Here is a 26497-nt window from a genome sequence, read left to right as displayed (position 1 = left end):
GAGGCCCCTGTCGGCCCACCAAGTCTTCTCAGTGGGCTCCAGCTATATCAAGTCTGTCTGTGTGCACTGGAGTGGGGACCTGGCCCCTGTGTCCATGTAGGGGCTCAGCCCCTCAGACCAGTGCCAAAGCCTGCTCAGTGGGGCAGAAGCAGGGCAGCATGGTGCCTACAGCATCCACAATGGCTGCTAGGTGCTCGTCCTGTGCCTGGGGCCCACAGAGCTGCATGAAGTCTGCCAGGCGCAGCAAGTACTCAAGGTTGTGGCCAGAGAAGCCTCGGCAGGCCAGGATCTGCGTAGCGATGGCCTCCTCAGGCGCAGGGCCCAGGTAACCAGGGTTCTGCGGGGTGGCCACGTAGGCCAATGCCTTGAGTGGTTGGTCAGGGGTATCTTGAGGGTAGAAGGTGACCTCCTTGGTATCATAGCTGCCAAGCACTGCCTCCCGCACATTCAGGTACTTCAGGGCCTCATTCACCTGCTCACCTTGCACCTGGTACGCCACACCCCAAGTGCAGCCCTAGGAGAAAACATGGGCACTGGGGTCAGTCACACAGCTCCTTCTAGTCCCACCCCAGTACTGTGCTTGTAAGGGAGGTGGGCAGAGCGCTGGTGAGCCCTCTAGTAGCAATATATCAAGCCCTCATCCTCCCTTAACACGGGTTGGTAAGGTGGTCTAGCCCCAGAAAGAACAGAAATCCTACTCAGAGTATGGTCTGAGAAACAATGGCATCACCTGTAAGCTTGTTAGGAATGAGTTTCAGGCCACTCTAAATTTTATTAAAATCTGTAATTTAACAAGATCCTCAGGTGATTCTTATGAGAAGCACTTAGCTAGACCCACCCTTCCCCTCAGCCAGCGGGGCATCTAATCTAGCCTGCAGCCAAGGATCCACAAGCTCTGTCTGTCTGCACCCCTCCAAGCTGGGTCTCTTTCTTGACTCTGGCACTTACCTCACGATCTTCAAGGAGGGTCACCACACGACCAGGCTGAGGAGGGAAGAGAGATTTTGAAAAAAAACAAATTAGAAATGAGCTCTGCCATCATTGGTAGAGAAAACTCTTAGTAACCCTTCTGTCCCAGGCCTCAGAGAGCCCCCCACTCATCCAGGGGGATGATGCATAGATGTAACAGGAGTAGACACATGGCAGTGGCCCAGATTGATAATCAGAAATATTCATCAACACGGTGATCCACAGGATCAGCCTATAGCCATCACACAGTGACCCACTGGGCACACAAATTTAAGCCAAAATATGTAAGCAAGGTTTACATATTTCCCCCATCGGGACGGAGTCACCGTCTGCCCAGATAGACCCTGACATTCCAGGGCACCAGCGCGGTGCCCACTATCCTGTCCCCCACCCCCGTCATTCACCCGGGCATGGGCAGATGCTCACCATCTTGTCGTTGCCCCGATGGAAGGTGTCTCCCTGCCAGAAGCGGCGGCTGTAGCCGCGCACGAAGCCCACACGGCTGTCGCTGTAGGCGAAGTCGGGCCTCCACACCAGGGAGCCGTACCCGAAAATCCACAACGCTTGGGGGTCGCAGTCGTCCTGGGGGTGCTGCGAGGGGGGCGGGGTGTTCTGAGCTGCAGACTCCTGCTTCATGGTGCCGGATACAGGGACTGGCCTGGGCGGCCTCCGGGGCTGATCTCCGACGCGGGCACGGAAGGACCACGGAAGTACCTACCTTGCCTGGCACTGCTTGGCTGCTCCAGCTGCGCTGCCCGGTCCGAGGTCCCCTTTAAACCCTCCGGCCGGGAAGCCCCACCCACCGCGGCCAGCTGCCGCGGTTATTGGGGCGGGGCAAATTCCATTTTGGCCAATCACCTTAGGAGTTTGCTGCCAGGTTGACCGCGCCGCCCCCTGAATGGGTAAGTGCGCGTCCTGCGCTGGGCCCAGCGCGCCTGCTGATTGGTTCGGCTCCACCTCTGTAGCAAACCCGGCAGGAGTGATGCAACGGCTGGGGAGGTTTCCCCAGCTCAGACGTGCAGCAAGGACGCCACAGATTGCGTCAGGCGGCCGGCAGTGGGCACGGACGAGGGCACCGGTCGTCTCCCCATCAGCCCCTTTACGGCCTGGGCCCTTCAAGAACCATGGCGGGCCGGCCCCAGGAGGGTGTCTTTCAAGCAGTCCTGCCAGTGCACCTGGCCGAGTCACTGCCACCCCAGGCAGCACGGACTCTTTACCAGGTCCAGTGCAGGACACGTCCAGAAGGAGGGCTCTGGGCGGCGTAAATGCCCGTCTCTGGGGTTTCGTCCGGGAGCACGTACTCTGGAGAAGCGTCCGAGGCACCTCCGCCTTCCGCACAGGTGCCTCACGCTGTTGGCGCGCGTGAGCAAATGGAGAAACTGAGTCACGGGGCTGACAAGGTGTTCTGCGGAAGCTGAAAGACTGAGTCAGACCGGGCGGTCAGAGCTTGCGGGTCACGTGAGGGCTACGCCCCAGGCCAGGTGTGGGACTTCCTGAGCCCAAATAGGCTCCGCGAAAAGCAGGTCAGAGCGCTTGGAACTGCTGTTGTCACTTTGGCAGTGGTGTCCCGACCTGCGGAGAGAAGCCATAAAGACAGAAAAGTCAGGTCAGTCCTGCCCCAAGGCGATGGGTTTCGTTCTGCCTGGACAGGAGAGTTTTGCAACAATGGTTGGGTTAATCTTAGGCACTGAGGCTCTGGAAGTGGAGGGCAAGGAAGGCCCAATAAGGCCCCCCAGAGGGCTGTGAGCAGCTACCGGCCTTCGCCCTTGGCTACTGGCTTCCCAACCCACAGAGGGTCCGCAGGTCGCCTGGGGTTGACCCCCTAAGCAGCAGCCAGGGGAAAGGGAAACAGAGGGAGCAGAAGCCCTCGCAGAACTGGCTCCGAGGGACTGCTGCTTAGGTCAGGGGACTGTTGATGAGGAATAGGGAGAGCCCTCTGGCAGGGAAAAGGGGCAGTATTGCTTCTCATTCGATCCTAATTAGATATTCAAACTAAAAATTATCTGCACACTTAAAGGAATCATTCCAAAGTTGCCTAAGATATAATCTCCAGTAGAAATGTTTCACTATGTTGTGTATAGTATGAAGCTAGATCTTTAAAAACAAGTTATATATTAATATTAGTAAAAGAAATAATATGGAATAATATACATAAACTGTTAGCAGAGCCTGTCACCAGAGGAGGACTTTCCATATTAAATGTAAATATTTATGGAAAAGTGGGTTTCTTACAAGGAGCATGAATTACTTTTCCCACTGGAAAAAATTACAGGCAAATGGTTGTTTCTGGTTATTTCTTTCTCCTTCCCTCCATTCCCCATGTTCACTCTCCCCTCTTCTCCTCTCTCTATCCTGTCTCCTTTAGTCCACCTCCTTTGCTGCTTAGGGAAAATATCCCCCCTCCATCTACCACCTTTGATAGTGGCGTGGGAGGTGAGAAACTGGTACTAACACATTGCTGAAAGTATCAGAATTGGCACAAACAACCCTTTGAAAAAGCAGCTTGGTGATACAAATCAAGAATCATAAAATGTCCCTGCCCTTTGACCCAATACTTCCACTCCATGAAATTATTCAAAATATGGGAAAAGCCATATTCCTCAAGATTTTTCAATGCATTGTTACTTATTATAGCTAAAACAAAAGAAGAAATGCTACTTAAATATCCAAAAATAGCTAAATGTTTAAGTAAATTATCCACATGGTGGAGAAGTACACACACACATGTATACACGACTTAAAAATCCTGCAATAAATGATTAGTTACATAAATTTGATATAGACATAAGATTAAATCTGTGCAGTCATTAGAAACAATTATGTATGACTATACTTATTGACTTGGAAACCTATCTATGATGCATATATAATTAAGTAAAAAACAGATTATAAAATAACCTAAAATAACTTTTTAAACTTAAAAAGTATATATGTGTTTATTTCCCCCCAAAAAAATCTAGGGGCTTCCCTGGTGGTGCAGTGGTTGAGAGTCCACCTGCCGATGCAGGGGACACGGGTTCATGCCCCGGTCCGGGAAGATCCCACATGCCACGGAGCGGCTGGGCCCGTGAGCCATGGCCGCTGAGGCTGCGCGTCCGGAGCCTGTGCTCTGCAACGGGAGAGGCCACAACAGTGAGAGGCCCGCGTACCGCAAAAAAAAAAAAAAAAAAAAATCTAGAAGAACACATAAAAATGCTCAGTGATTATCTCTCAGTAGTAGGACTACTGAGACTTGCACTTTCTTTTTTATACCAATTCAGACTGGGAATTTTTTAAGAGAACATAAACCACTTATATTTAGGAAAAACAGTTTAAAGTAAAAATCCATTAGGAAAACAATGTAGTGAACATGCTTATGATTGCATAGTAAGACAAAAATGCAAAACAGGAACTATCACATGCACTATAATTAAAACGATTGGGATTTCCCTGGTAGCACAGTAGTTAAGAATCCGCCTGCCAATGCAGGGGACACGAGTTCGAGCCCTGGTCCGGGAAGATCCCACATGCCGTGGAGTAGCTGAGCCCATGCACCACAACTACTGAGCCTGCATTCTGGAGCCCGCAAGCCACAACTGCTGAGCCTGCGTGCCGCAACTACTGAAGCCCAAGCGCCTAGAGCCTGTGCTCTGCGACGAGAGAAACCACCGCAATGAGAAGCACGCACACCACAACGAAGAGTAGCCCCCACTCGCCACAACTAGAGAAAAGCCCTAGTGCAGCAACGAAGACCCAATGCAGCCAAAAATAAATAAATAAATTATTTTTTAAAAAAACGATTAAAACAACAAAAACAAAATTCATGAGGAAAAAGACAGGGCATCATATACTAATGAGAGATGGATTGGGGGATGGTGATTCTTTTCTCTATTTTGCAAGGCTTATGAAATGTAATTTTTAACAATAAAGTTACTTTTAAAGAGTAGTTAATGGTTCTTGGTGGCTCAGGGGCAGATAGCATATCAGAATCACCTGGGCAACATCTTCAAGATGCCCATTCTCTGACTTCCTCCTAACTAGACCAAAGCCCCTGGTTTAAATAACTCCTTTAGTGAGGTCATCAGTAACCAGCTCTTGCTCCAGGCAGAGTTAGGCACTCCTTTCTCTGTGCTCCCAGACCCCTTACCTCACTTCTGTCCCTTCCACTTCATGCTTATAACAGAAACATTTATCGAGTGCTTACCATGAGCTAGGCAGTTTGCTAAGTGCTTTTACATCCATTCTAATTATAAACTTCTCTGCTGCTTTGTGAGGTAAATATCATTTCACAGATGAGCAGACTGGAACAAAGGAAATTTAGGTAACCTGCCACAGTGACACAGCAGCAAGTTGTATAGCCTGGGGCCCAAGGCAGGCAGTCCAACCCCAGAGCCTCCTTGTTGATGAGCATTTGACATCCTACCTCCCACGAACTTGAGAGCTCCCAGAGAGCAGACTTCATCTTTGAAGGCCCCGGGGAACCAACACAGTCCTGGCTCATGGAAGGTTCTCTGCAAAGGTAGGTAGAAGAAGTAAAGCTCTTGGAAAAGGCCAGGGCACCCTGGGGTTCAGAGGAGGAGGAATCCTGCGAGACAAGGGCTCAACCTTGACCCTCTCAAAATAGGAATCTGCACAAAAGTTGGCCCTGAGGTCTTGGCCACCTTCCCAGGAACTTGTCTCACCTGTTCCCATTCCTTGCTTATCTTTGCCAACATCTATGTCCTTCCCTCCCAGTGGGACACTCCCAGGTAGTAAACCACCCACCTCAGCCAGTTCCTCTCCAACATCAGCAGCAACCATCCCATCTTTCCTCCTAAAATCCCCTCAGGGAGGGGCTGCAGATGTCATGCCCACAGAGGTACCAGCTCACAAGAGGTGATGAGAGAGTATCATTTCCACCTTGCAGAGTTGCACATGATTTGGACATGATGTACACATGGCGTCTTCCTTCTGTGAAACTTTCCCAAATTAATCTTTCCTATTGTCCCTTCAGATGGTCACTTCTAATCTCCTTAGGATCTGTTCCTCCTCCTCATTCCAGTCACTGTAATCAACTCCTGGTGTTAGTGGGAACCACTGTCTGAAACAAGGGAAGGGTGCATTTTAGGAGCCAGGGGATCATGCGAATTTGTTAAGCTAAATGATGAAGTTGCTTCATGAAGCTGCTGATTCCAGAGGGATGAAAACCTTCTCAGACATGGGCTCTAAGCCCAGCTTGTCCAGATTTGAGCCTAGTTCCACCTTATACCATCTGGGTGACCCCAGGTACCCTGTCTCTGGTCCTCAGTTTTCTTAACTGTCAAATTGGGAATAACAGTACCTACTCTGTAGGTTCTGATGAGGATTGAAGGAAATGAAACCTTAGCCAGCACCTGGCATGTGTGAGCACTCAATACATGTTGCTCCATATTATTTTTACTCCAAAATTTTCACTTTCCTTTTTATCCAGGGTATTACCATGGTCTAAGGTGATATGGTGATTTATAGTAAGTATATATTTGGGTTTTGTTATATCATTTTTAATAAGCAAGTAATCTAGTAGTAAATTGTGTTCCTAAGTTCTGTGATCCACTCTAGCAAATTAATCTAACCCAAAGAGAGGGTCATAGGAACCTGTGATCTACAGCCATTCAGTTAGAAGGACAGGTAACACCAGGACTTGCAATCGGCATCTGAAGTGGGGGCAGTCTTGTGGGATTGATCTGTGGGATCTGATGCTATCTCCAGGCAGATAGTGCCAGGCTTGAGTTAAATTGTAGGACACCGAGCTGGTGTTGCAGAATTGTTTGCTGTGTGGAAAACCCCCAGGTCTGGTATCAGAAATAAAGTAGTGCTGGTAGGGGATTGAGAGTGGAGGAGATGCACAGAAGAGCGTGTTTTCCTTTGCCTGACCTCTCAGTCTGACACAGCTCAGAAGAACTGAGTGGGTCAGGAAAGCGACCAGGGTATTTTTTTTTTAGTATTAAACATTTTATTCAATTTCTTTTTTTAATATTTATTTATTTATTTTTGGCTGCATTGGGTCTTAGTCGCAGCATGTGGGGTCTTTCGTTGCAGTTGTGGCTTGAGTAGCTGGCTCAGTAGTTGCTGCATGTGGGCTCAGTTGCCCGGCAGCATGTGGAATCTGAGTTCCCGGACCAGGGATCGAACTCGAGTCCCCTGCATTGGCAGGCAGATTCTTAACCACTAGACCACCAGGGAAGTCCCCCAGGGTAAGTATTTTTGATTCAGTGGTGGAAACCTACAGCTCTCTCACCCTCCATTCTTACCATACAATTCACAGATTGTACCAGCAAATAGGATGTTAAATGAGAGTTTTTAAAAGGCAGAATAGGTGATAGTGTGCCCCGAGCACACTATTCTTTTAATTGAAGTATAGTTAATTTGCAATATTGTATTAGTTTCAGGTGTACAACAAAGTGATTCAGTTTTATTTATGTATATATATATATATATATATCAGATTATTTTCCATTATAGGTTATTACAAGATACTGAATATAGTTCCTTGTGCTATACAGTAAATCCTTGTTGGTTACCTATTTTATGTATAGTAGTTTGTATCTTTTAATCCCATACTCCTAATTTCTCTTCTTTCCCCTTAGGTAACCATAAGTTTGTTTTCTATGTCTGTGAGTCTGTTTCTGTTTTGTATATAGATTCATTTATATTATTTTTTATATTCCACATATAAGTGATATCATATAATATATCTTTCTCTATCTGACTTACTTAGTATGATAATGTCTAGGTCCATCCATGTTGCTGCAAATGGCAATATTTCATTCTCTTTATGGCTATTATGCCATTGTGTTATATATATGTATATATCTCACATCTTCTTAAACCAGTTGTCTGTTGATGGGCACTTGGGTTGTTTCCATGTCTTAGCTATTATAAATAGAGCTGCTATGAACATTGGAGTGCATGTATCCTTTCAAATTACAGTTTTCGTTTTTTCCGGACATATGCCCAGGAGTGGGATTGCTGGATCATATGGTAGCTCTGTTTTTAGTTTTTTAAGGAACTTCCACACTGTTTTCCATAGTGGCTGTACCAATCTACATTGCCACCCACAGTGTAGGAGGGTTTCCTTTGCTCCACACCCTCTCCAGCATTTATTTGTAGACTTTTTGATGATGGCTATTCTGACCAGTGTGAGGTGATACCTCATTGTGGTTTTGATTTGCATTTCTCTAATAATTAGTGATGTTGAGCATCTTTTCATGTGCTTGTTGGCCATCTGTATATCTTCTTTGGAAAAATGTCTATTTAGGTCTTCTGCCCATTTATTGTTTGGGTCATTTGGTTTCTTGATATTGTGTTATATGAGCTGTTTGTATATTTTGGATATTAACCCTTTGTCAGTTGCACTATTTGCAAATTCTCCCCTTCCATAGGTTGTCTTTTTGTTTTGTTGATGGTTTCCCTTGTTGTGCAACAGCTTTCTATAAATTTTTTTTTTTTTTTTTTTGGCTGTGTTGAGTCTTCGTTGCTGTGCACAGGCTTTCCCTAGTTGCAGTGAGCAGGGGTTACTCTTCGTTGCAGTGCGTGGGCTTCTCATTGTGGTGGCTTCTCTCGTGGAGCACGGGCTCTAGGCTCATGGGCTTCAGTAGTTGTGGCATGCAGGCTTCAGTAGTTGTGGTTCATGGACTCTAGAGCACAGGCTCAGTAGTTGTGGAGCACGGGCTGAGTTGCTCCATGGCATGTGGGATATTCCCAGACCAGGAATTGAACCCATGTCCCCTGCACTGGCAGGCAGATTCTTAACCACTACGCCACCAGGGAAGTCCCTGCAAAAGCTTTTAAGTTTGATTAGGTTCCATTTGTTTATGTTGCTTTTATTTCTTTTGCCTTTGGAGACTTGATCTAAGAAAATATTGCTATCATTTATGTCTGAGAATGTTTTGTCTATGTTCTCTTCTAGTTTTATGATGTCATGTTTTATATTTAGGTCTTTAAACCATTTTGAGTTTATTTTTGTATATGGTGTGAAGGAGTATTCTAATTTCATTGATTTTTTTAAATTTTATTTATTTATTTATTTGGCTGCATCAGGTCTTAATTGTGGGATCTTCATTGCGGCACACGGGCTTCTCTCTAGTCGTGGCACGCAGACTCCAGAGCACATGGGCTCAGTAGTTGCGGCATGCGGGCTCTCTAGTCATGGCACATGGGCTCTAGAGCATGCAGGCTTGGTTGCTCCATGGCATGTGGGATCTTAGTTCCCCAACCAGAGATTGAACCTGCATCCCCTGCATTGGAAGACGGATACTTAACCAATGGACCACCAGGGAAGTCCCTAATTTCATTGATTTATATGTGGTTGTCCAGCCTTCCCAACACCACTCACTGAAGAGACTGTCTTTTCTCCAGTGTATATTCTTTTTTTTTTTTCCAGTGTATATTCTTGCCTCCTTTGTCATACATTAATTGACTGTAGGTGTGTGGGTTTATTTCTGGGCCCTCTTTTCTGTTCCACTGATCTACATGTCTGTTTTTGTGCCAAAACCATGCTGGGTTTTTTTTTTGTTTTTTTTTTTTGCGGTACATGGGCCTCTCACTGTTGTGGCCTCTCCCGTTGCGGAGCACAGGCTCTGGACGCGCAGGCTCAGCGGCCATGGCTCACGGGCCCAGCCCCTCCGCGGCACGTGGGATCTTCCCAGACCGGGGTACGAACCCGTGTCCCCTGCATCGGCAGGTGGACTCTCAACCACTGTGCTACCAGGGAAGCCCAACCATGCTGTTTTGATTACTGTAGCTTTGTAGTATTGTTTGAAGTCTGGGAGGGTTATGCCTCCAGCTTTGTTCTTTTTTCCTCAGGATTGCTTTGGCAATTCTGGGTCTTTTGTGATTCCATATAAATTTTAGGATTACTTGTTCTAGTTCTGTGAAAAATGTTACTTTGATAGGGATTGCATTAAATCTGTAGATTGCTTTGGGTAGTATGGCCATTTTAACAATATTAATTCTTCCAATCCAAGAGCACAGGATATCTTTCCATTTCTTTGAATCATCTTCAATTTCCTTTATCAGTGTTTTATAGTTTTCAGCATATAGGTCTTTCACCTCCTTAGTTAAGTTTATTCCTAGGTTTTTTTTTTTAAGTACCTTATATTTATTTATTTATGGCTATGTTGGGTCTTCATTGTTGCGCGCAGGCTTTCTCTAGTTGCGGCGAGCAGGGGCTACTCTTTGTTGCAGTGCGTGGACTTCTCACTGCGATGGCTTCTCTTGTTGCAGAGCACGGGCTCTAGGTGCATGGGCTTCAGTAGTAGTGGCACACGGGCTATAGATCACAGGCTCAGTTAGTTGTGGCACACGGGCTTAGTTGTTCTGTGGCATGTGGGATCTTCCCAGACCAGGGCTTGAACCTGTATCCCCTGCGTTGGCAGGCAGATTCTTAACCACTGCACCAACAGGGAAGTTCAATTCCTAGGTATTTTTTGGACACAATTTTAAAGAGGATTTTTTTTTAACTTTCCCTTTCTGATATTTCATTGTTAGTGTAAAGAAATCCGAGCACACTATTAATAGAAGAGTTGCTTGAGCAAAGAGAGGGATTTTCTTTGTATGCTTGGGGGGATTGCTAAAATAAACAAACAAATAAATAAAACAATCCCCATCTATGAGGAGTTATATCTCCTGCAAACCACTGAGAAATAAATGTATCCTCAGGTCCTTGGCCCATGTGCAAAAGGGACATAGGTCTCACCAATGCTCTGGCAAAAGTATGGGAAGGAGTAGCTGAATGCCTTGATACAGTCCACCTCAGAAGAGGGAGAGAAGAGAAGACAGCTGCTCTGCTGGTTATGCCAACTGAATCCAGAGCCAAGCAGGGGAAGACTACTTGGTCCCCTGCCCACAAAAGCAGGGGCTGTAAGGGTTCACTCACGTCCTGGCAGAGGGGTGCATGGGATAGTGGGAAAATCTGGCTCCTTGCCCATTTCTAGTTGCCAAGGAGGGAGGAAGACACAGCTGATAGGGCGCCCTGACCTCAGGCCTGGTCCTGGAAGGCGAGGGGCCAGGGCTCCAACAGAGCATTGGGATGGTGGGGCCCCTCTCCCAATTCCAGGGAGAAAGAAAGGCATAGTCTGTGGGGGCAGGAAGTGGCTGGCTCAGGGCTGAGAACTGCAGTGGGGGGCACTTCAGTGGAGTGACAGGGCTGCACAGAGGGGAGACCCATGGAGTCAAAGTCGAACATCAGACCCCACAGAAATGCTGGAGTGTGGTAGGACCTGGCTTTAGAAGAGAACCTAGAAAAACAGCCCATGTGGAGAAGTATGACTGCACAAAATGGGCCTGACTGCCCTGCCAGGCAGACTCTGAGAGCCAAGGAGGTAAAGCCCCTTAAATGACAGCAACTAGGACACCACCCCCGGGGGCCTACTGCAAATGGGCAGATCCCAGAACCTTTTGGATCTCTTTTATCAGAGAGTTAGAAGAGGACGCCCCGAGAGAAGGGAGTCACTGGTGGAGGTAAAACTGAACAGTCCAGGCATAGTAGGACGGGCCTGGCCCAGACATCTGCCCCTGTGGGAAAGGGAAAACAATCCTCCGACAGGTGCAGGGGCACGCACCTGTCCGCCTACCCCCAGGGCCTTCTTTGCCTCCAACCTGAGTCAGGAGGAGGGATCACTGGAGATAGACAGCTGGCCATGCCTGGCAGGGCTTTGGCTCTGCCCTGCAGGGGGTGCCATGACACAGGACAGCCTTGGGCCCAGAGCCGACCTGTTGCTAAATCCAGACTCCTGAGATGCTAGTTACCCTGTGTCTGACTGTAGCCGCAGCTGGCTGTTTTTGGACCCTGCATCATGGCCTGAGAGGGTCTTTGGGGATGAAGGGAACGTGCTGAGCCCACTAGGGCCAAAAGCCACTTGTGGCGGATCTCCAAGGGGATGGGGACTCTTGAGGACTTGGGGTCCTGCTGTCACTTCCCACAGCCTGGGTCTCCCTTCCACTACTCCCCACATCAGAGGAGGTTGACCTAGACAAGTGGTGCTCCTTAAAGACAGGGACACAAAGAGAAGAAAGGGTGGAGGCAAGCCGGCATCTCAGCTGCCTTCTTGGTCCTAGGGCTACTGCTGGGACTATCCGGCCAGACTCCAAGCTCCTCTCTAGCCCACCCCCATCTTGTGAGCTGGACCGTGAAAGCTCCCGAAAGTGGTTTGCTGGCATAAATATAAGGATTAAACAACCTGTGGGGGGGACTCGTTGCTCACAAACTGTTTTTCATACACTAACTCATTTCAACCTCATAGTAATATGCAAGAAGTATTATGATCCTCTGAGAGGTTAAAGATAATTAACTAGACGGCCAGCTTCCTTGGGCAGAGACCATGTTTCATCGCCAATGCCTGACATAATAAAAGGTGCTCAATCAGTGCGAAAAGAATGGAGAAATGGATGGACTTGTCCCAGGTCACCTAGCAATGAGAGGTGGTGCTGGAAGGGAGCTTCAGCCTCCCAACTCAAACCCGGTTCCCTTCTATTCAAGGTGAGGGCTGGGATGAGAGGGCGCAGAGGACCGCGATGTGGGGAGGGCGCTGGCTGCACCGACAGCCCAGAGTTTGGTAATGGGCCGCTTCTCTGGACATCCTCTAACATATTTAGGGGAAAGCATCACTCTGAGCTTTCTCCAGTATACTCCCTCTGCTTAGGGGCCCGGGGGCCGGAGAGAGCTCTGCGCGACAAAGGCTATCACTGAACTCGCATCCGGCTGCTCCCTCTCCGAATCGTCCCGGTGGCCCCCAGGGCCAAGAAGGGCTGACCCCGTGCCTTGCGGGGTGACGGCGGCTCCGGTCCGGGAGCAGCCCCGCGGCCGCGCAGCGCCCCCTGGTGCTGGGCAACGGGGCCCGGGCGGTCCCGCCCGCTGTCCCGCCAGCTACGCCGGCTTCCCGCGACAGCGGCCCGGCGCGGGCTCCCAGGCCGGGGGTGGGATTCGGGGCTGCAGAAGGAGGAGCCGAGCGGGCGCGGAGCCTCCGAGACACTCGCGGCCTTCAGCGGCTTCCCGGCCCGGGAAGTGAGCCGGGGTCGGGAGGCCGCAAACAGGAAGTCGGGCTGTAACAAAGAGCTCGGCGGGGGGTGGGGTGGGGGCGGGGAGCCGGGGGACCTCCGGGGCGACGGCAGGTGGAGGGCTGACCCGGGCCAGCGCGTCGCACTTGCCTCTTCCGCCGCCGCTGGGGGTTCCAGGCCCGCCGGGATCCGGCCGTGCCGTGCGCCCTGGGCGCGAGGGAGGGCGCGGCCGCCTGAGGGAGGCCAATGGGACCTCCCAGGCGCATCCTCTCCCCGGGAAGGGACACTCACAGTTCCCTGAGTGAATCACTTCCATCCCTTCCCGGAATGCGGCGGGCCACGTGGGGTGGAGGGCTGGGTTGCCAAACTGCGGACCCGCGGGGAGAGGCGGGGAAAGCGTCAAGGAGGGGAGAGCCCTGTGGGTCCCCACGAGAGGTGGAGCGTCCGCGCGACCTGAGTTTAGTGACCTAGTGGCCTTATCTAGCCCGGGATGGGGGGAGGTAGGAACCACTGTCCTTTTTCTTCTATCCCCTGACCAGTCTGGCCCTGAGGCAGGAGAGGGACCGCTAGCTAAGCCAGCAGCATAAAGGCATTCTTCACAGCCTCTCCCTGCCTGACGCCCCACAGTGATATCCAGGTGGTTACCAGCCAGTGGGCTCTGGAAATGCAGCTGTCCTCAGAGCTGGCGGTCACCGTGGGGTCAGACTTGTCCTTTAGACAGGACACTGCTTCCAGGCTAAGGAACTGCTACGCTCTGAATTGTCTTATGAAATACCAGTGCAGATTAAACATGGGTATTTGCTAAGCCAGGGAGAGCACTTCACAGTGAGTCTAGACCTATCATCTGGCCTTGTTTCTGCCAAGCCTAGGACCTCTCCTGTACACCTGCACACTCCATCAGGAAAGTCTTGGGTACCTTACCTATGAGAAGGGGCCGGACCCTCAGGGAGTGACCTGGAAATCCTGGAGAGAGAAGGGCTTCCACTGTGGCCTGTTCACACCCCAAGTGCCCGGCGCAGCTTTTGCATGTCACTAGAGGTGGAACCTGGCACAAGCTACAGGTTGGAGCTGCCCAAACCAAGTCCATGAAGGGATCCCCTCTTTTCCCAGAAAGCTGGCGTGGTATCAGAGCCGGTGAGTGGGTTTAGCCAGCCAGCTCCCCTCCAGAGCTCTCTTCTCTGAGGAGCTGGCAGCCTGTGTAGCCCAGCACAGCCTGGTGGTGTGGACGTGCAGGCCCGCGGGTGTCCTACCTGTCCCCCACATGGGAGCCTCGTCATCTCGCCTTCGTGTCCCAGCCCAGTTTCCCCCGCCCCCCAGGGCCCGGGAGCTGCTTTCCTGTTTCATTTTGGGCAGGAAGAGTGAGGTCGTGTTGTTCTTCCCCCTGCTGCCGGCTCAGGCTGTGGGAACCGTTCCCTGAATGCTTTCCTGTTTGATACCCTGTGTGTGCAGTGAGGGGAACAGGGAGCAATGGGTGAGGCGTGGAACGTGTGCACTTGGGTGAGTGTGGATGAGCCTAGGCCTCTTGCTCCCTTGTCTCTGGCATAAGCACCCAGATTAGGGGCGGGCATGCTCTATGTGTCAGGGAGAAAGGAAAAGGGAGGCAAGTAGCGCTGCATATACTTGGACTCCACTGGGGGCATCTGCTGGGTCTGTTTTGCTTTACTGGATGGGCTGAGAGCTGGGAGCATCTGCTCAGCTTTCTGTCGATGGCTCATTCTTTCATCACTTGCTCTCCATGGAGTATTTTTGTGGCTGTAGAGAGAAGACTGTGGCACCCTAGGGACCATCTTACGCCTTAGAGGAAGCTAGCCATGAAGTAGAGACTGGAAACTCTCTCAGTAGTGCCTCAGCCAGAGAAACCTGGGCTCAGGGAAGCCTCCCTCTTCTTCCTCCTCCCCTCTCTACAGTCTTCAATCAACTCTAGCAGTTCCAGGCAGACCAGGCGCCCAGAGCCAGCTCTCTTGCCCAGCTGCAAGGAGGACAGACCCAAGGCAGATCCCCCTGGCACAAAGACGAGTGCCCTGCCGGGGCTTAAAAATGAGCAGGGTACCAGTCCATCTAAAACCCTGCAATAGCAGGAGGAAGAGCCCAGATGTCATCATGGTCAGAGACCCTGCTCTCTGACAAGAGAATCCTTTTGAAAAGAGGAAAACGGGCAGGTTTGTCTCCTTCCCCCAAATTCCTGTATCCCCCAGGCTGACTAGGGTGTCCGTAAGCTTTTTCAAACTTGAAGGGAGAAAAGCGGGATAGATTCAGGTTAAGGGGGCATAACCCCCAAGGAATGGTGGGAGCATGAGGGGGAAGGGGGGCTGCAGCCAACCTCAAGCCATAAGACAGAGGAGGCTGGCCCAGGCTGGGGACTAAATGGGTGAGGCCAGGTTCCCCAAGAACTAGAAGAGGACAAGGGCCTAGAGCACAGTAGGCCAAGTCCAAGTGCTCCCAGGTGCCAAGGGTATGGGGGGCAGCCGGCAGCAATATGAGAAGGGGAGTCAGAAGGATTCCCACTCTGCCATCACAAAGACAGGACCCAAGAAGTACTAAACTCCTGTACACATCTGTTCCATATTATAAATACACATTATATACAAAATAATGTTATAAAATGTAGAAAGGTCAGTGCTTCTGATTCTTAAATTATCGAAATACTAGACTCCAAAATAAACTACCAAAAAAAAAAACAAACAAAATAAAAACTCATATTATTGATTTCTGAAGATCGGCTTCAAGGGTAGTCTGGGGGCAGTAGTGGGTGTGGGCAGAGCCCAGGCTCGAGGCCTTAGGAATGGGCTTGAGGGAGGAAAGGTCCTAGGTGGCGACAGCACCCAATTTCTCCCTCACTGGAATTTCCATCATCACTGCCCTGAGCTCCCCAGTTAGGCCTGTTGCCTCTGGCTGGGAAGAGGGGCAGGCCCTCCACCTATCTGCTCACAGGAGCCCAAGGCACCCAGGGCCAGAGGCTGTGGAAGCCAGGTAAGGCTTGCCAGTATCCTTCCCCAGAGAGCCTGGGCCAGGGAGAGGCAGGGATGGTGTTAGGAGCGAGGCCCACGTGCAGCGGCTGGAGGCACGGGCAGAAAATGCTTCTCTCGCTCCTCTCAGGGCGCTCACCTCACCTGCAGGGACACTCCTGCCAAGAGATGAACCAGATGGTTTCCTGGCCCACAGACGGCCCTGCCCTTACTGGCCTCCTCTCTCCTCTCTGATTTGGACCCAGCTGTCGCCATGGAGCCTGGGCCAAGGCACTTTTGGAAACACAGATGCCAGTGGAGGCCACAGCAGCTCCGGGCCCCACGGGGCCACTGCCACTCTCTCTGGAAAATAGGCCAGAGCCCCAAAGGAGCCCTCTGAAGGCCACTGCTGGCAGGGCGGGTCCAAGTGGCACCTCTCCTCTCCTCTGTTCCCCTGGCTGGCGTGGCTGCCAATCTGATGCCAGACAGACACCCAAAGATGTGGAAGGGTACTGCATCTCTTGGCAAGTTCACAGTCTGTCCAGTTCATGCCATTCCCTCTTCCTCCTGAGAGCAGCACGTTGCGTATTAAAAAATGTCCCATCCAGGATGCAATGTAAACAATGCAGAAGGAAGGTCCAGCTGCTGGGGCAAAGCTGGGATGTCCTGGGGAGGCTCCTGCCTTATACCTGGGGAGCATGTGGAGAGCACGAAAGTGGGTTACCCTGGGGTACAAGCACTCCCTCCATGGCTGCCCTGGGACTCCCTGAGAGAAGCCAGTGAGGCGGGGGGGGGGGGAAGAGGAGGTGGGAAAGCCCTCCCACTCTTCTGCCCCAACACATACACATGCCTGGAAGACAGTGCTCATGAGGTGGGCCAGTGAAGGAAGCCAGTGAGCAGGGGCAGGAGGGGCACAAGGCAACCACCCTCACCCACCAGCAGCTGGGAAGCAGCGCCTGGGAGCTGGCCGGGTGCCATGGCCGCCCAGCCCAGCACTAACACAGCAGGAAGAGACGGGGCTGGCTCACCACCACGGCTCCTGTTTCACACCCTCTGTGGCAACGAGGCCAGCAGGGATCCGAGAGCCACTGAACCCAGCCTGCCAAGGAGGGGTTCCGACCCACCCTTCAGGAGCGGCCCCTAAGGTCAAGAGTAACTGGACCACTTTCTCACCCCCTAAAGGCAGGAGGGAACATGCTAGAAGGGAAGGACAGCCTAGCACTCACCTCTGTGGCAATGACACATTCGTTCCTCTCTTCTGATATCAAGCACACAGACTGGTACATGGAGTCCCTGGGGGAGCATATCGCTGATATCCGACACTCTGGCCTTTCACTGAGGGAACACAAGACAGGCTGGTGAGGGAGAGATGAAGAGAGGGCTGGAGGGAGGTGGGGCACTAACCTGGACCCCGGAAAGCCAAAGGGAACTGGCAGAGGTGACTCTGGGAGAAGACATGGGGACTAGGGATGCCCAGTGCTAGCCTGGCGGGCAGTTAGCTACAGGCCTTAAGAGAGCCACAGGACCCCAACCTTCCCAGAGGGTCTCAGGCCTGGAAAAGGCCAGTTTGCCACCGGAGGCAAGCCATGCCGTGGGAAGATGGGGGTCACAAGTGACACAGTGTGGACACTTGACATTTGTGAATGAATGAATGAGTGAATGGGAAGGAGGGACAAAGGGAGCCTGGCAGAAATCTTGTCGGAGTATCCTCCTATCAGCAGCAAGAGCCCCTGTTGGCTTAAGAGCAGTCAAGGGCCTGGTGCTAGCCTCCCACCTGTCCTGGGGGAGCCCAGGCAGTACCGTGAGCCCTGGGCCTCTGAGTGCCGCTCACCTGTGTATCCGCAGTGGCGCCTTCTCCCCTAAGCTCTTGTCACTGTGGGGATACTTCCCGGGCAGGATCCCCCGCCCCAGGGGTCCTGGGGCCAGATTATAGTCCAATGTGTGGTTCTGTTGTTTGCCACAGTTGGACTTGTCCAGGCCACAGTCCACTTCCAGCTCCTTCTTCTGGTTTGTGTTCTTGAGCTGGGCGGCGGGGATCAGGTTGTCCTTCTGGAAGTCCGACAGGTTGTTCATGGCCTCCCTGCTGCCGTCGTCGGGCCGCCTGAGCCGCAGCTGCCGCACCGCCACTGCCACCATGCACAGTAGCACCAGCAGCACCACCAGTCCCACGCCCAGGGAGACGGCCACCCAGGGGAAGCTGGGGGGCATGCTCATGGGGAACTCGCAGCGGCTGCCCACAAAGCCGTAGGGGCAGTTGCAGACGAAGTTGTCCGGGGGGAGGCCGGCGTAGCAGGTGGCCCCGTTGAAGCAGGGTCCCGAGGCACAGGCGTCGGTGGGCATCCGCACCTCGCAGCGCCGGCCAGAGAAGCCAGCAGGGCAGGTGCACGCGAACCCGTTCTCCAGGCTGCGGCAAGTGCCGCCGTGGACACAAGGGCTGCGAGCACAGTCGCTGATGTGGATTTCACAGTGGGCGCCTGTGAATCCAGGACGGCAGCGGCACATGCGGTTTGGACCTCGGTTCAGGCACTGGCCCCCTGTGGGTACACGTGGGCCACAAGTCAGCAACCTCCTTGGACCCACCCCCCCACCCCCACCCCCACCCCCCCAGTGCAGAGGGTGCCCCATCCCGGGAACCAAGGTCATCCAGGAACTCGGCCAGCATTCACAGATCCCACTACAAAGAGCTCTGCACAAAGAGTCAGGAGACCTGCAGTTGAGGGTGAGCCTGGTCCTCTGCGCCTCAGTGGGCTCGTGTATAAGAACTACCAGGATCTTCCAGAGCTTTACAGTAGAATCGAACAGGTATGCTTGGGTTTGAATCTCAGCTGTCTCTCTCTAGCTGGGGATTTGGCACCCGTTGCTTTATTTTATTTCTAAGCCTCATTTCCTCATTTGTTAAATTGGAGTAGAATGCTGTCTCCTCTATAGGAGATCTCTGAAGGTTAGGTAAGGTGATGCAGGAAGGCAGGAGCACATGCCTGGTGTACCGTAAATGCTCAGATAGATCTATTATTGTTTCATTTAATCTTCACAACATGAAAGACAGAGGACGGGTTCTATATTTTCCCATTCAGTGATGAAGAAACTGGCTCCAGGGAGTTAACTAAGTGATTAGCCAGAGAGCAGATTCCATCTCAGCCCTTCCAATCCCTCTGCAGCTCCTAAGGCTTCTCTCCTGCACGGTGCTGTCTGCCTGCCTCACAGAGGGTCACCAGAAGGCCAAGGAGACAAAGATAACCAACATGCTTGGTGCCCCCCAAAATGCTGAACATTCCAGGCGCCTTATGCTGTGCCAGGCTCACTGTAGCCGTGGGGAGAGGTGAGGCCTCCAGGAGCAGGGCCCTCACCGTGCTAGCCTCTTTCAAGGAGGGACACGAGGCCTCCAAGGTCCCTCTCTCTAGCCCAGGACTTCCTGGGGACGGTCAGAGGCTGCCCCAGCCAGGTCAGGACATGGGAATAGGAATGGAAGCCAGGCAGGGTGCATACTGCTCCATCTCCAAAGGCCTGCACCCACTGCTAACCTGCTCCTCTTCCAAAGCCACCCAGATGATCAAGCAAGCTCTTCACCATCCGGAGCAGATGGGGATCCGTCTCAGCCTGCCCAGAGTGACAGACAAGGCCTCTCCCCTCTCTTGACCCTCCCTCACCAGAAAGTTCTCTTGGCCCCAGGGCCAGTCCACCAGGTTAGCAAGGCAACAGGACGCACCATTGGCACACGGATTGCTGGTACACCTGTCCACTTTCTTCTCGCAGTTGGAGCCAGTGAAGTTGGGGGGACATTCACAGGCATAGCTGGTCCCCTGGTTGCGCTCCCGACAGGAGCCCCCATTGAAGCAGGGAGAGTCGGCACAACTCAAGGTGCTGTGTTCGCAGTGCAGGCCATAGTAGCCCGGGGGACACAGGCAGCGGTAGCTGTCCTCCTGGTCCTGGAAAGAGAGCAGAAAGGGGCCAAAGTCAGACCCTTGGGGGCAGGGATTCCTGGCGGGGGGCTAGGCCCCACCTGCCCACAATGCCTGCCCACGGGTGCACATCCACTGGCCGCCTGGGGAGGGGATGCCTGGGCGTCGCCTGGCCAGAACTCTGCCTTCCTGCGTTGGCCTAGGCCTCACCTTACAGCTGCCTCCATTGCGACAGGGGTTGCTGTCACACTCGCTGAGCTCCAGCTCACAGTCCACGCCAGTGTAGCCTGGGCGACAGGTGCAGGTATAGCTCCGCTGCCCACTGTTGGAGCACGTCGCCCCATTCTTGCACGGGGAATGATGGGTGCAGTAGTTGAGATCTGCGGAGACAGGAACCGACCGGCTGAGCAGAGCCAAAGAGTGGTCCCAACCTCCAGGCTCCTGGGGGTGCAAGTTCACTGTCCATGTTTGGCCCATAGGGTTCAACTCAGAGTCTTCTGGGCCCAAATACCCTTCCTCTTCCCCCAGTGAAATCGGGTATATTGAAGCACCTAGAACCACATCTGAGGCGTACCATCAATCAAAGTTGAAAAAACACAGTTGGACACAGTTAACTGCCCAAAGGTAAGCTCACAAGCACTGCAGCCAGGGGAGAATAAAGGTAAAAAGAGGAGGCACAGCAAGACCACATGTTGAGGAGGAAGTCAGAAAAGGCCTCGTGGAGGAGGGGCAGCTGAGGTAAGCCTGGAAACGGGCTACAATTTTAACAGGTGGAAAGAGTAGAGGGGAGGCGAGAGCCACGATAAGTGGTTGCTAGGCGTTTTTTAAAGCGAAATGCGTTACGAGGGTGTTTTGAAATATAAGTATTTGTTTTCTTATTTGGGAAGGACAGGGAGGGAAAACCAGACAGAGCAAATACAGGGACTGTAAGGGCTCTGTTTGAATAAGATGAGTATATGACTGTGTCACCTGGGAGCAAATGTGGGGAGAGGAAAGAGAGAGGGCAGGAACCAGGTGTGTGTGTGTGTGTGTGTGTGTGTGTTTGGGGGGATTGCAGTGGGGTAGAAAGTGACACACACACACACACACACACAAAGAATACAGGGGCTGAATTCCAAGCCCCTTGTTGCCAGCAAGTCAAGGCCCAGGCAAGTCCTTTCTATCCTGGCAAGCGTCCTGCCCACCCTACCCAGGCCTGTGCTGGTGTCTCCATGGCAGCAGCCACCCCATTTGACCCTGAAAATGGGAGGCACGTGCTGCAGCTGGCTATGAGGATGAAGGAAAAAAGGCCCCCTCCCCCATCATTGGGGCTGGCAGACCCCAGTGCAACCAGAGGAGTGACCAGCCCTCTGAACACCAGGAAGACAGTGTGGGCTTGGGCAGCTGCCTGGCAAGTGCTACTGGGGGAAACAAGGGAGGCCGTTTCTGCCCCACCGAGAAGGCGGTTAGATGTCACTCCGCCCAGAGGCCCAGCTCACCCACAGCCTCAGGGCAGCCAGTGGGCACACCCCACCAGACAGCTGTTTAGGGGAGAGCTGCTCAAACAGCTCTGGTAGGTAAGCAAACACTTAGGGGGTTAATAGGTAACTACAAGGTAGAAAGAGGAACTGAGCCCGGCATCCCTCTCTCTGGCCTTGCTGGAATTTATGAGTGCAACCTTCAGGCTGCCAACTTGTCACCCTCCTGGCTTCTCCAGCCACCCTTCCTCCCCAGCACCTAAGGAAGAAGGACCCACCATCTCGTTCTAAGCCAGTTGTTAAGATCCTTACAGTCCCAAGCTCCTTGAAGGATAATGGGAAAGCCGACTCAGCAGTCATCGAGTAGGAAGGGTCCAGGTGACAACTCTGGTTCCCATCCCCTGCCCAGCTCTCCGTCCCTTCTCTTTGCCCTGACTCACCTTGGTCACAGAATAGGCCTCCCCACCCCTCATCACAAGTGCATTGCCAGGGGGTGCTGCAGGTGCCATGGCGACAGCCGTTGTGGGGGATGCATTCGTTGCACAGGCGGCCCTGCCAGCCTGGGCGGCAGCTGTAGAACAAAAGAGAAGCTGAGGGTGAGGTGAGGGCCTGGACAGGGGACGGCTCCCCCCGTCACCGCTTCCTGTCCACTACTCACATGCACTCTGCTGGCTTGCTGCAGTAGCCATTCTGTTCATGACAGCCCGAAAGACAGACAGCTGAGGAGAGAAAGCGGCACTGGGTGAGGGTGGGATGACAATGACTCTGAAGTCCCACTCTCCCTCTCCTGGCCCTGGGGGTGCCCCCCAGCTCTCCTGGGCTCACTTCCCACTCCTGGCTTCCCAGAGGAGCCATGGATGTCTTAAAGAGAAATGATGGCACAGGGAAGGAGAATCCAGGCTGGATGGAATGCAATTCTGGGGTCTTTGTGGGCTTTAGCACCATGGGCAGGAGCACTGAGAAGAGGGAGGGCAGAGTCCAAGCCCATCCTAAGCATCCCCAGCTGTGACTGAGGCCCAGTTAGTGGACAGCACAGACCCGCTCTCCAAGGGAGGCAGGCTGCAGCCGAAAAGATGCCACTGTGTTTGTTCCGGGGACCCCCCTCCAGGCAGGTGGGAGCTTGGCTGCTTACGCTGTTCGCAGTACTCCCCAGTCCAGCCGGGCAGGCAGGACAGGCTGCCATCTGGCTGGCACACGTAGTGGCCGAAGTGGTCATTGCGCTTCTTGCATAGCCGTGAGCAGCTGTCCCCATAGTAGTTGTCACTGCAGATGACCCGGTAAGAGTAGCGCAGCCTTGTGAGAGGGCTGGTCTGCTCATCCGGTAACCAGTTCTGGCCCACAGCTAGGGAGCCCTGGATGGTGATCTTGCTGATGAGCGCGTCTGGTGGCAAGGCCTCTGAAGGGGCAGAGGGCCAGGTCAAGGAAGGGCAGCCAGTCCCCAAGAGTGCCAGCAACTGCTGGATCAAACCAGTTGTCCAGATGACCCCACCTGCCAGCAAACGCAGGCCAGAGGAACCCAAGTGTCCCACTGCTTAGCTGCTGTGTGTGCGTGTGCAGAGGGCCTGATACCATTCAAAAAGGGGACAATAGAAGGATGTTAAGATAGCCCAACGTTCTGGAGGCAGATAGGCAGGGGAAAGAGGAAAAGAGGTCAAAATGCGGGGGGCGGGGGGGAGAAAAAAGAAAAAGAAAATCTCTCCAGGCCTTTGAGGACCCTGGGAGCAAGGGGTCCTCTGGTGCCCATTCAGGGGCTCTGCCCTCAGAGACGGGTAATGCTTTTCTTTTTCCTTTGCAAAGTGAGAATTGTTGTGCTGCTGAAATATCCTTTTCCTCTGTGTCAGAACAACATCCCAAAGCCATTATTCCCTTTCCAAAGGAGCGGAATTCGAGAAAGGTGTAAAATACAGGAAGGGGCCCGTCAGCGGCGCTGGCAGCTTCGGCCTTTCTCACCGCCGTGCTCCCCGCGTTCCCACGCCAAAAATAACCCGCAGGAAACGCAATTGTGCTCAGAGTCCAGGCAGCGGGCGGAATCCGAGCGTCCAGCGCGGGGCGCAGCTCCCGGCCTAGCTAAGCGTCCTGCCCCCCACGCCCCCACCCCGCACTTCCCCCGCCTATTACAGATTAACTCTTTCGGCGCTGCGCCGTGTCGCCCCCCTGTGGCCGCGGAGCGAGCTACTCACCTGGCCGCAGGTCGTCTCCTGGCGCGTGCCAAGCTTCAATGATGAGTGAGAAGGTACCCTGGGAACGGAAAGGAGGGGGCGGGGAAAGACAGAGAGAGCGAGATGAACAGGGGATGGTGGGGGTGCCTTTCGGCAGCCAGTTTAATTAATCTAATTGCAGGATACAGTTACTGCGCCCGGGTCTATGTAACGGGTCTGCACTCAGCATCGCGCGCGAGCTAGGAAGGCGAGAGAACCCCGGGTAGGAGGCGAGTTGAGGGATGAGGGAATGTACGCGGGAGTCTTTCTGAGATGGAGCACGCCCCGGGGTTGTAGGTGATGAAAGTCGTATCCCTAGCGCTGGGAGAAGATGGAGCGTAGAACGGGGAAGAGAGAGACTGGTGAGAGCGTACAGGAGGGTGAGGTCCCAGGAAAGAGTCGGAAAGAAGGATCAGGAGAGAGTGCCCCCCCTTTTATTGGAGGGGAGCGAGGCAATCTAGGGAGAAGGCTTTGGTCCCAGGAAAACCCCTTCTCTCGGCTTTCGTGACCTCCCAGGGCGCCCAGGCTGTGCTCACCGGCCAGGTGAAATTGAAGGGCAGTTGGAGAGGGTTGCGTCCCCCGCCGCTACTGTCGTCGCCGACGGCGAAGGAGTTGGTGCCCAGCACAGGCGTGGAGACGCTGCCGAAGGTGCAGGGCCCGGGTGAGAAGACCGCCTGGAAGTGCTTAAGGCAGACGCGGAAGAAGGTCCGGCAGCCGGGTTCGCACGGCCGCCCGCTGGCGAGTACGCCGCGCTCGTTGGCAAACTCCTGCAGCTGCAGCTGGAAGACTCCAGAGCCGGCCGCGCGCTATTGCACAGGGACCGAGGGAAGGAAGAAGGAGAGCGGTCAGCTCGGTGGACGCCAGGGGCTCAGGCCCAGGGCACGGTGGGAGGGGGCGGAGGGGGCGCGGGATGTTACCTCCTGCCAAAGTGCCACCAGCAGCAGTAGCGCCCAGCCTGAGGCGCTACGGGTTGCGGCTGCCATTCCCTGGGGCGTCGCTCTCTCCACCCGCCGGTTGTGAACCTTTCCCGCGCGTCCAACCGCCAGAGGGGTCCCTGAAAAGCCAGGCTCCGCTCGGGGTTTTCCTCCCGCCTCTCCTTCTCGCTAGCTCCGCTCCAACTGCCACGGTAGGTAATCCAGGTGAGGGCGGCTGGGTGGCGGCCGCGCTGAGGACGTGTCCTCGGACTAATCCTGGGGCTGTAAGCAGGCTAGTGTCCGGGTACACTGCACTGAGGCGGCTTGAGCTGCAGCTCTTGGCCTCGCGTTCCCAGCCTGCGCTCAGCGCCGCTACTGAAACCTGCGCTCTCGGGAGCTTTCCTTATATATATTGGCTCCTCTCTTCACCCGCCTGTCACTCAGACTCGTGGTCACTCTCCCCTCCCCTCGGGCCTCTAGCTGCTACAGCCCCAGCACCGCCCGGAGGGGGCCTCCGCCCCCGCCTTCCCCGCTCCCAGCCAGCCAGTCAGGCACAGGTCCCCGCCCCTCTGTGCCGCTCTCAGCCCCTGGGTCCCCCAGCTCAGCGCGTGCCGAGGTGACCAGTTCTCCGCAATCGCGTGGATACAGGCCGAGACCCCAGCAGTGGGAGGACAGGGGGAGGGCCAGGGGGAATGGGGCGGGAGGTGAGCGAGTGGTTCCCGGATGGTCGTGGGGGCGGAGACACGGGGGAGTCCCCGTAGGCGGTGTGACCACGGCCGGCGTTAGTTACCTGCAGCCCTGGAGAAGGTAAAAAGAACTTAAGCTCAGAAAGCGAAACCAGTGCTAAAGGACTCCAGTCTCCTTCACCTTCCCGGAACTTCGGGAGCCCTGGCGTCGTCGGCCCCCAACCTGTGAGCGTCCACCCCCCCCCCCCGCCCCCCGCCCCGCGCGCAGCAGGGAAGCCAGAGGACGCATTAACCTCTCTGTGGCCACTCCGTGCTAGGCGAGGGACCAAGCATCTAAGACTCGGGGGCTCGGCCCCTCCACCTGCTGGGCATCTCCCTCCCCAGTTATGGGGGGCGTGTCCAGCGCGTGCCTCCTCCCTTCTGCCTCCCGCCTGGGCTCCGCGCGTGCCAGTCCCCAGACGCCGTGGTACCCGTGCTGGGGGTAGGAGGGCGTGGTCCCCGAGGTAGAAGAAGGGGGGCGCGTCCTCAGCTGTATGGTAATAAGGGTCTGGCCCCGCCTTCAGCGCCTCTCCTCACCTGGGTTTAGCCTCAGCTCCAGAGCCCACCTTCACCCCCCAACAGCCTCAAGCCTCGGCCCGCGTCCTGTCGCTCCGTTGGAGCAGGGAGGAATTCTCCTGACTGCAGAGTTGGCTCGAGCCACCAGAGAGTCCAGGGGCTGAGGCCGGGCAGACCCGGGTCCTCTCCTCATAGGGCAAAATGTAGGGTGGAACTGGAAGCGTGCGGACTCGTATGGGTTTCAGGCGGCTTCACCCGTCTCGCCTTCTCGGCTCCCCCGGGTGGCCCCACTTCTCCGAGCGGCGGCAGTGCAGCTGCTTTCCCGGAACCGGCGTGATCCCCGGAGGCTTTAGACCGGGGAGGGCCGGCTTCTCTCAGTGTCGGGGGGTGCAGAGGAGCGGTCTCTCTCCGCGACGCTGAGGGCGGCGGGGGCCTTGTGGCTTCAGCTGTCAGCCCGCCCGCACAGCGATGGTTGTCGTCGGGCGATAAGATCGGCGCTGGGGGGAGCAGGGACGCGGCGCGGGCCCGGGGGAGTCTTGCGGGGGGCGGGGGGCACGGCTCGGAGCCCAACAGCTGCCTAGGCCGAGCATGGTCTAATTTTTTTTTTTTTTTAACTTGGTGGTGGTGAAGGATTGAGGGAGAAGCATGAGAAACAAGAGGTTGGGAGCGTGGGTTGGGGGAGGGGTGAGGTGAGGAGACGGGCTCCGGGGTCCCCCACGCACGGCCACCCCTCCCAGCCACCATCTGGCGCGAACGGGTTGGCGTGGGGAACCGAGGTGGGGCGGGGGCCGGCAGATGGGCCCAGGCTGCGCTCCAGAGTTAATGTAGGTTATGGACGGGCGGAGTCCCCAGGCCCGAGGGAGGAGCCCAGGACTTGCCT

General features: G+C 54.1%; 2 protein-coding genes across 3 annotated transcripts; both read right to left on the bottom strand.

Moving 5' to 3' along the window:
• Positions 1-112: 112 nt before the first annotated feature.
• CHAC1 (ChaC glutathione specific gamma-glutamylcyclotransferase 1) lies at positions 113-1715 on the bottom strand. 2 transcript variants are annotated; one of them, XM_065872730.1, is made up of 4 exons: positions 1396-1605; positions 949-984; positions 473-514; positions 113-337 (listed from the first exon to the last, which is right to left on the bottom strand). In XM_065872730.1, the coding sequence occupies exons 1-4, from the start codon at positions 1603-1605 to the stop codon at positions 113-115; spliced, it is 513 nt and encodes a 170-aa protein (XP_065728802.1). The 2 variants fall into 2 exon arrangements, with proteins under 2 accessions (XP_065728802.1, XP_065728803.1); XM_065872731.1 differs by having other exon boundaries at positions 113-514; positions 1396-1715.
• A 13791-nt stretch (positions 1716-15506) lies between these two features.
• DLL4 (delta like canonical Notch ligand 4) lies at positions 15507-24755 on the bottom strand. The gene is made up of 11 exons (XM_065871317.1): positions 24380-24755; positions 23999-24268; positions 23445-23502; positions 22397-22660; positions 21923-21983; positions 21705-21835; positions 20018-20187; positions 19615-19834; positions 17740-18442; positions 17135-17243; positions 15507-16597 (listed from the first exon to the last, which is right to left on the bottom strand). Exons 1-11 carry the CDS (start codon positions 24443-24445, stop codon positions 16592-16594), a joined length of 2058 nt encoding a protein of 685 aa, XP_065727389.1. The 5' UTR covers positions 24446-24755; the 3' UTR covers positions 15507-16591.
• Positions 24756-26497: the final 1742 nt, after the last annotated feature.

This window comes from Phocoena phocoena, chromosome 2 (genome assembly GCF_963924675.1).
Source record: "Phocoena phocoena chromosome 2, mPhoPho1.1, whole genome shotgun sequence".
NCBI classification, from domain to species: domain Eukaryota; kingdom Metazoa; phylum Chordata; class Mammalia; order Artiodactyla; family Phocoenidae; genus Phocoena; species Phocoena phocoena.
Note: the sequence above shows the minus strand (reverse complement) of the source record. Positions and strands in the feature narration are given on the sequence as shown.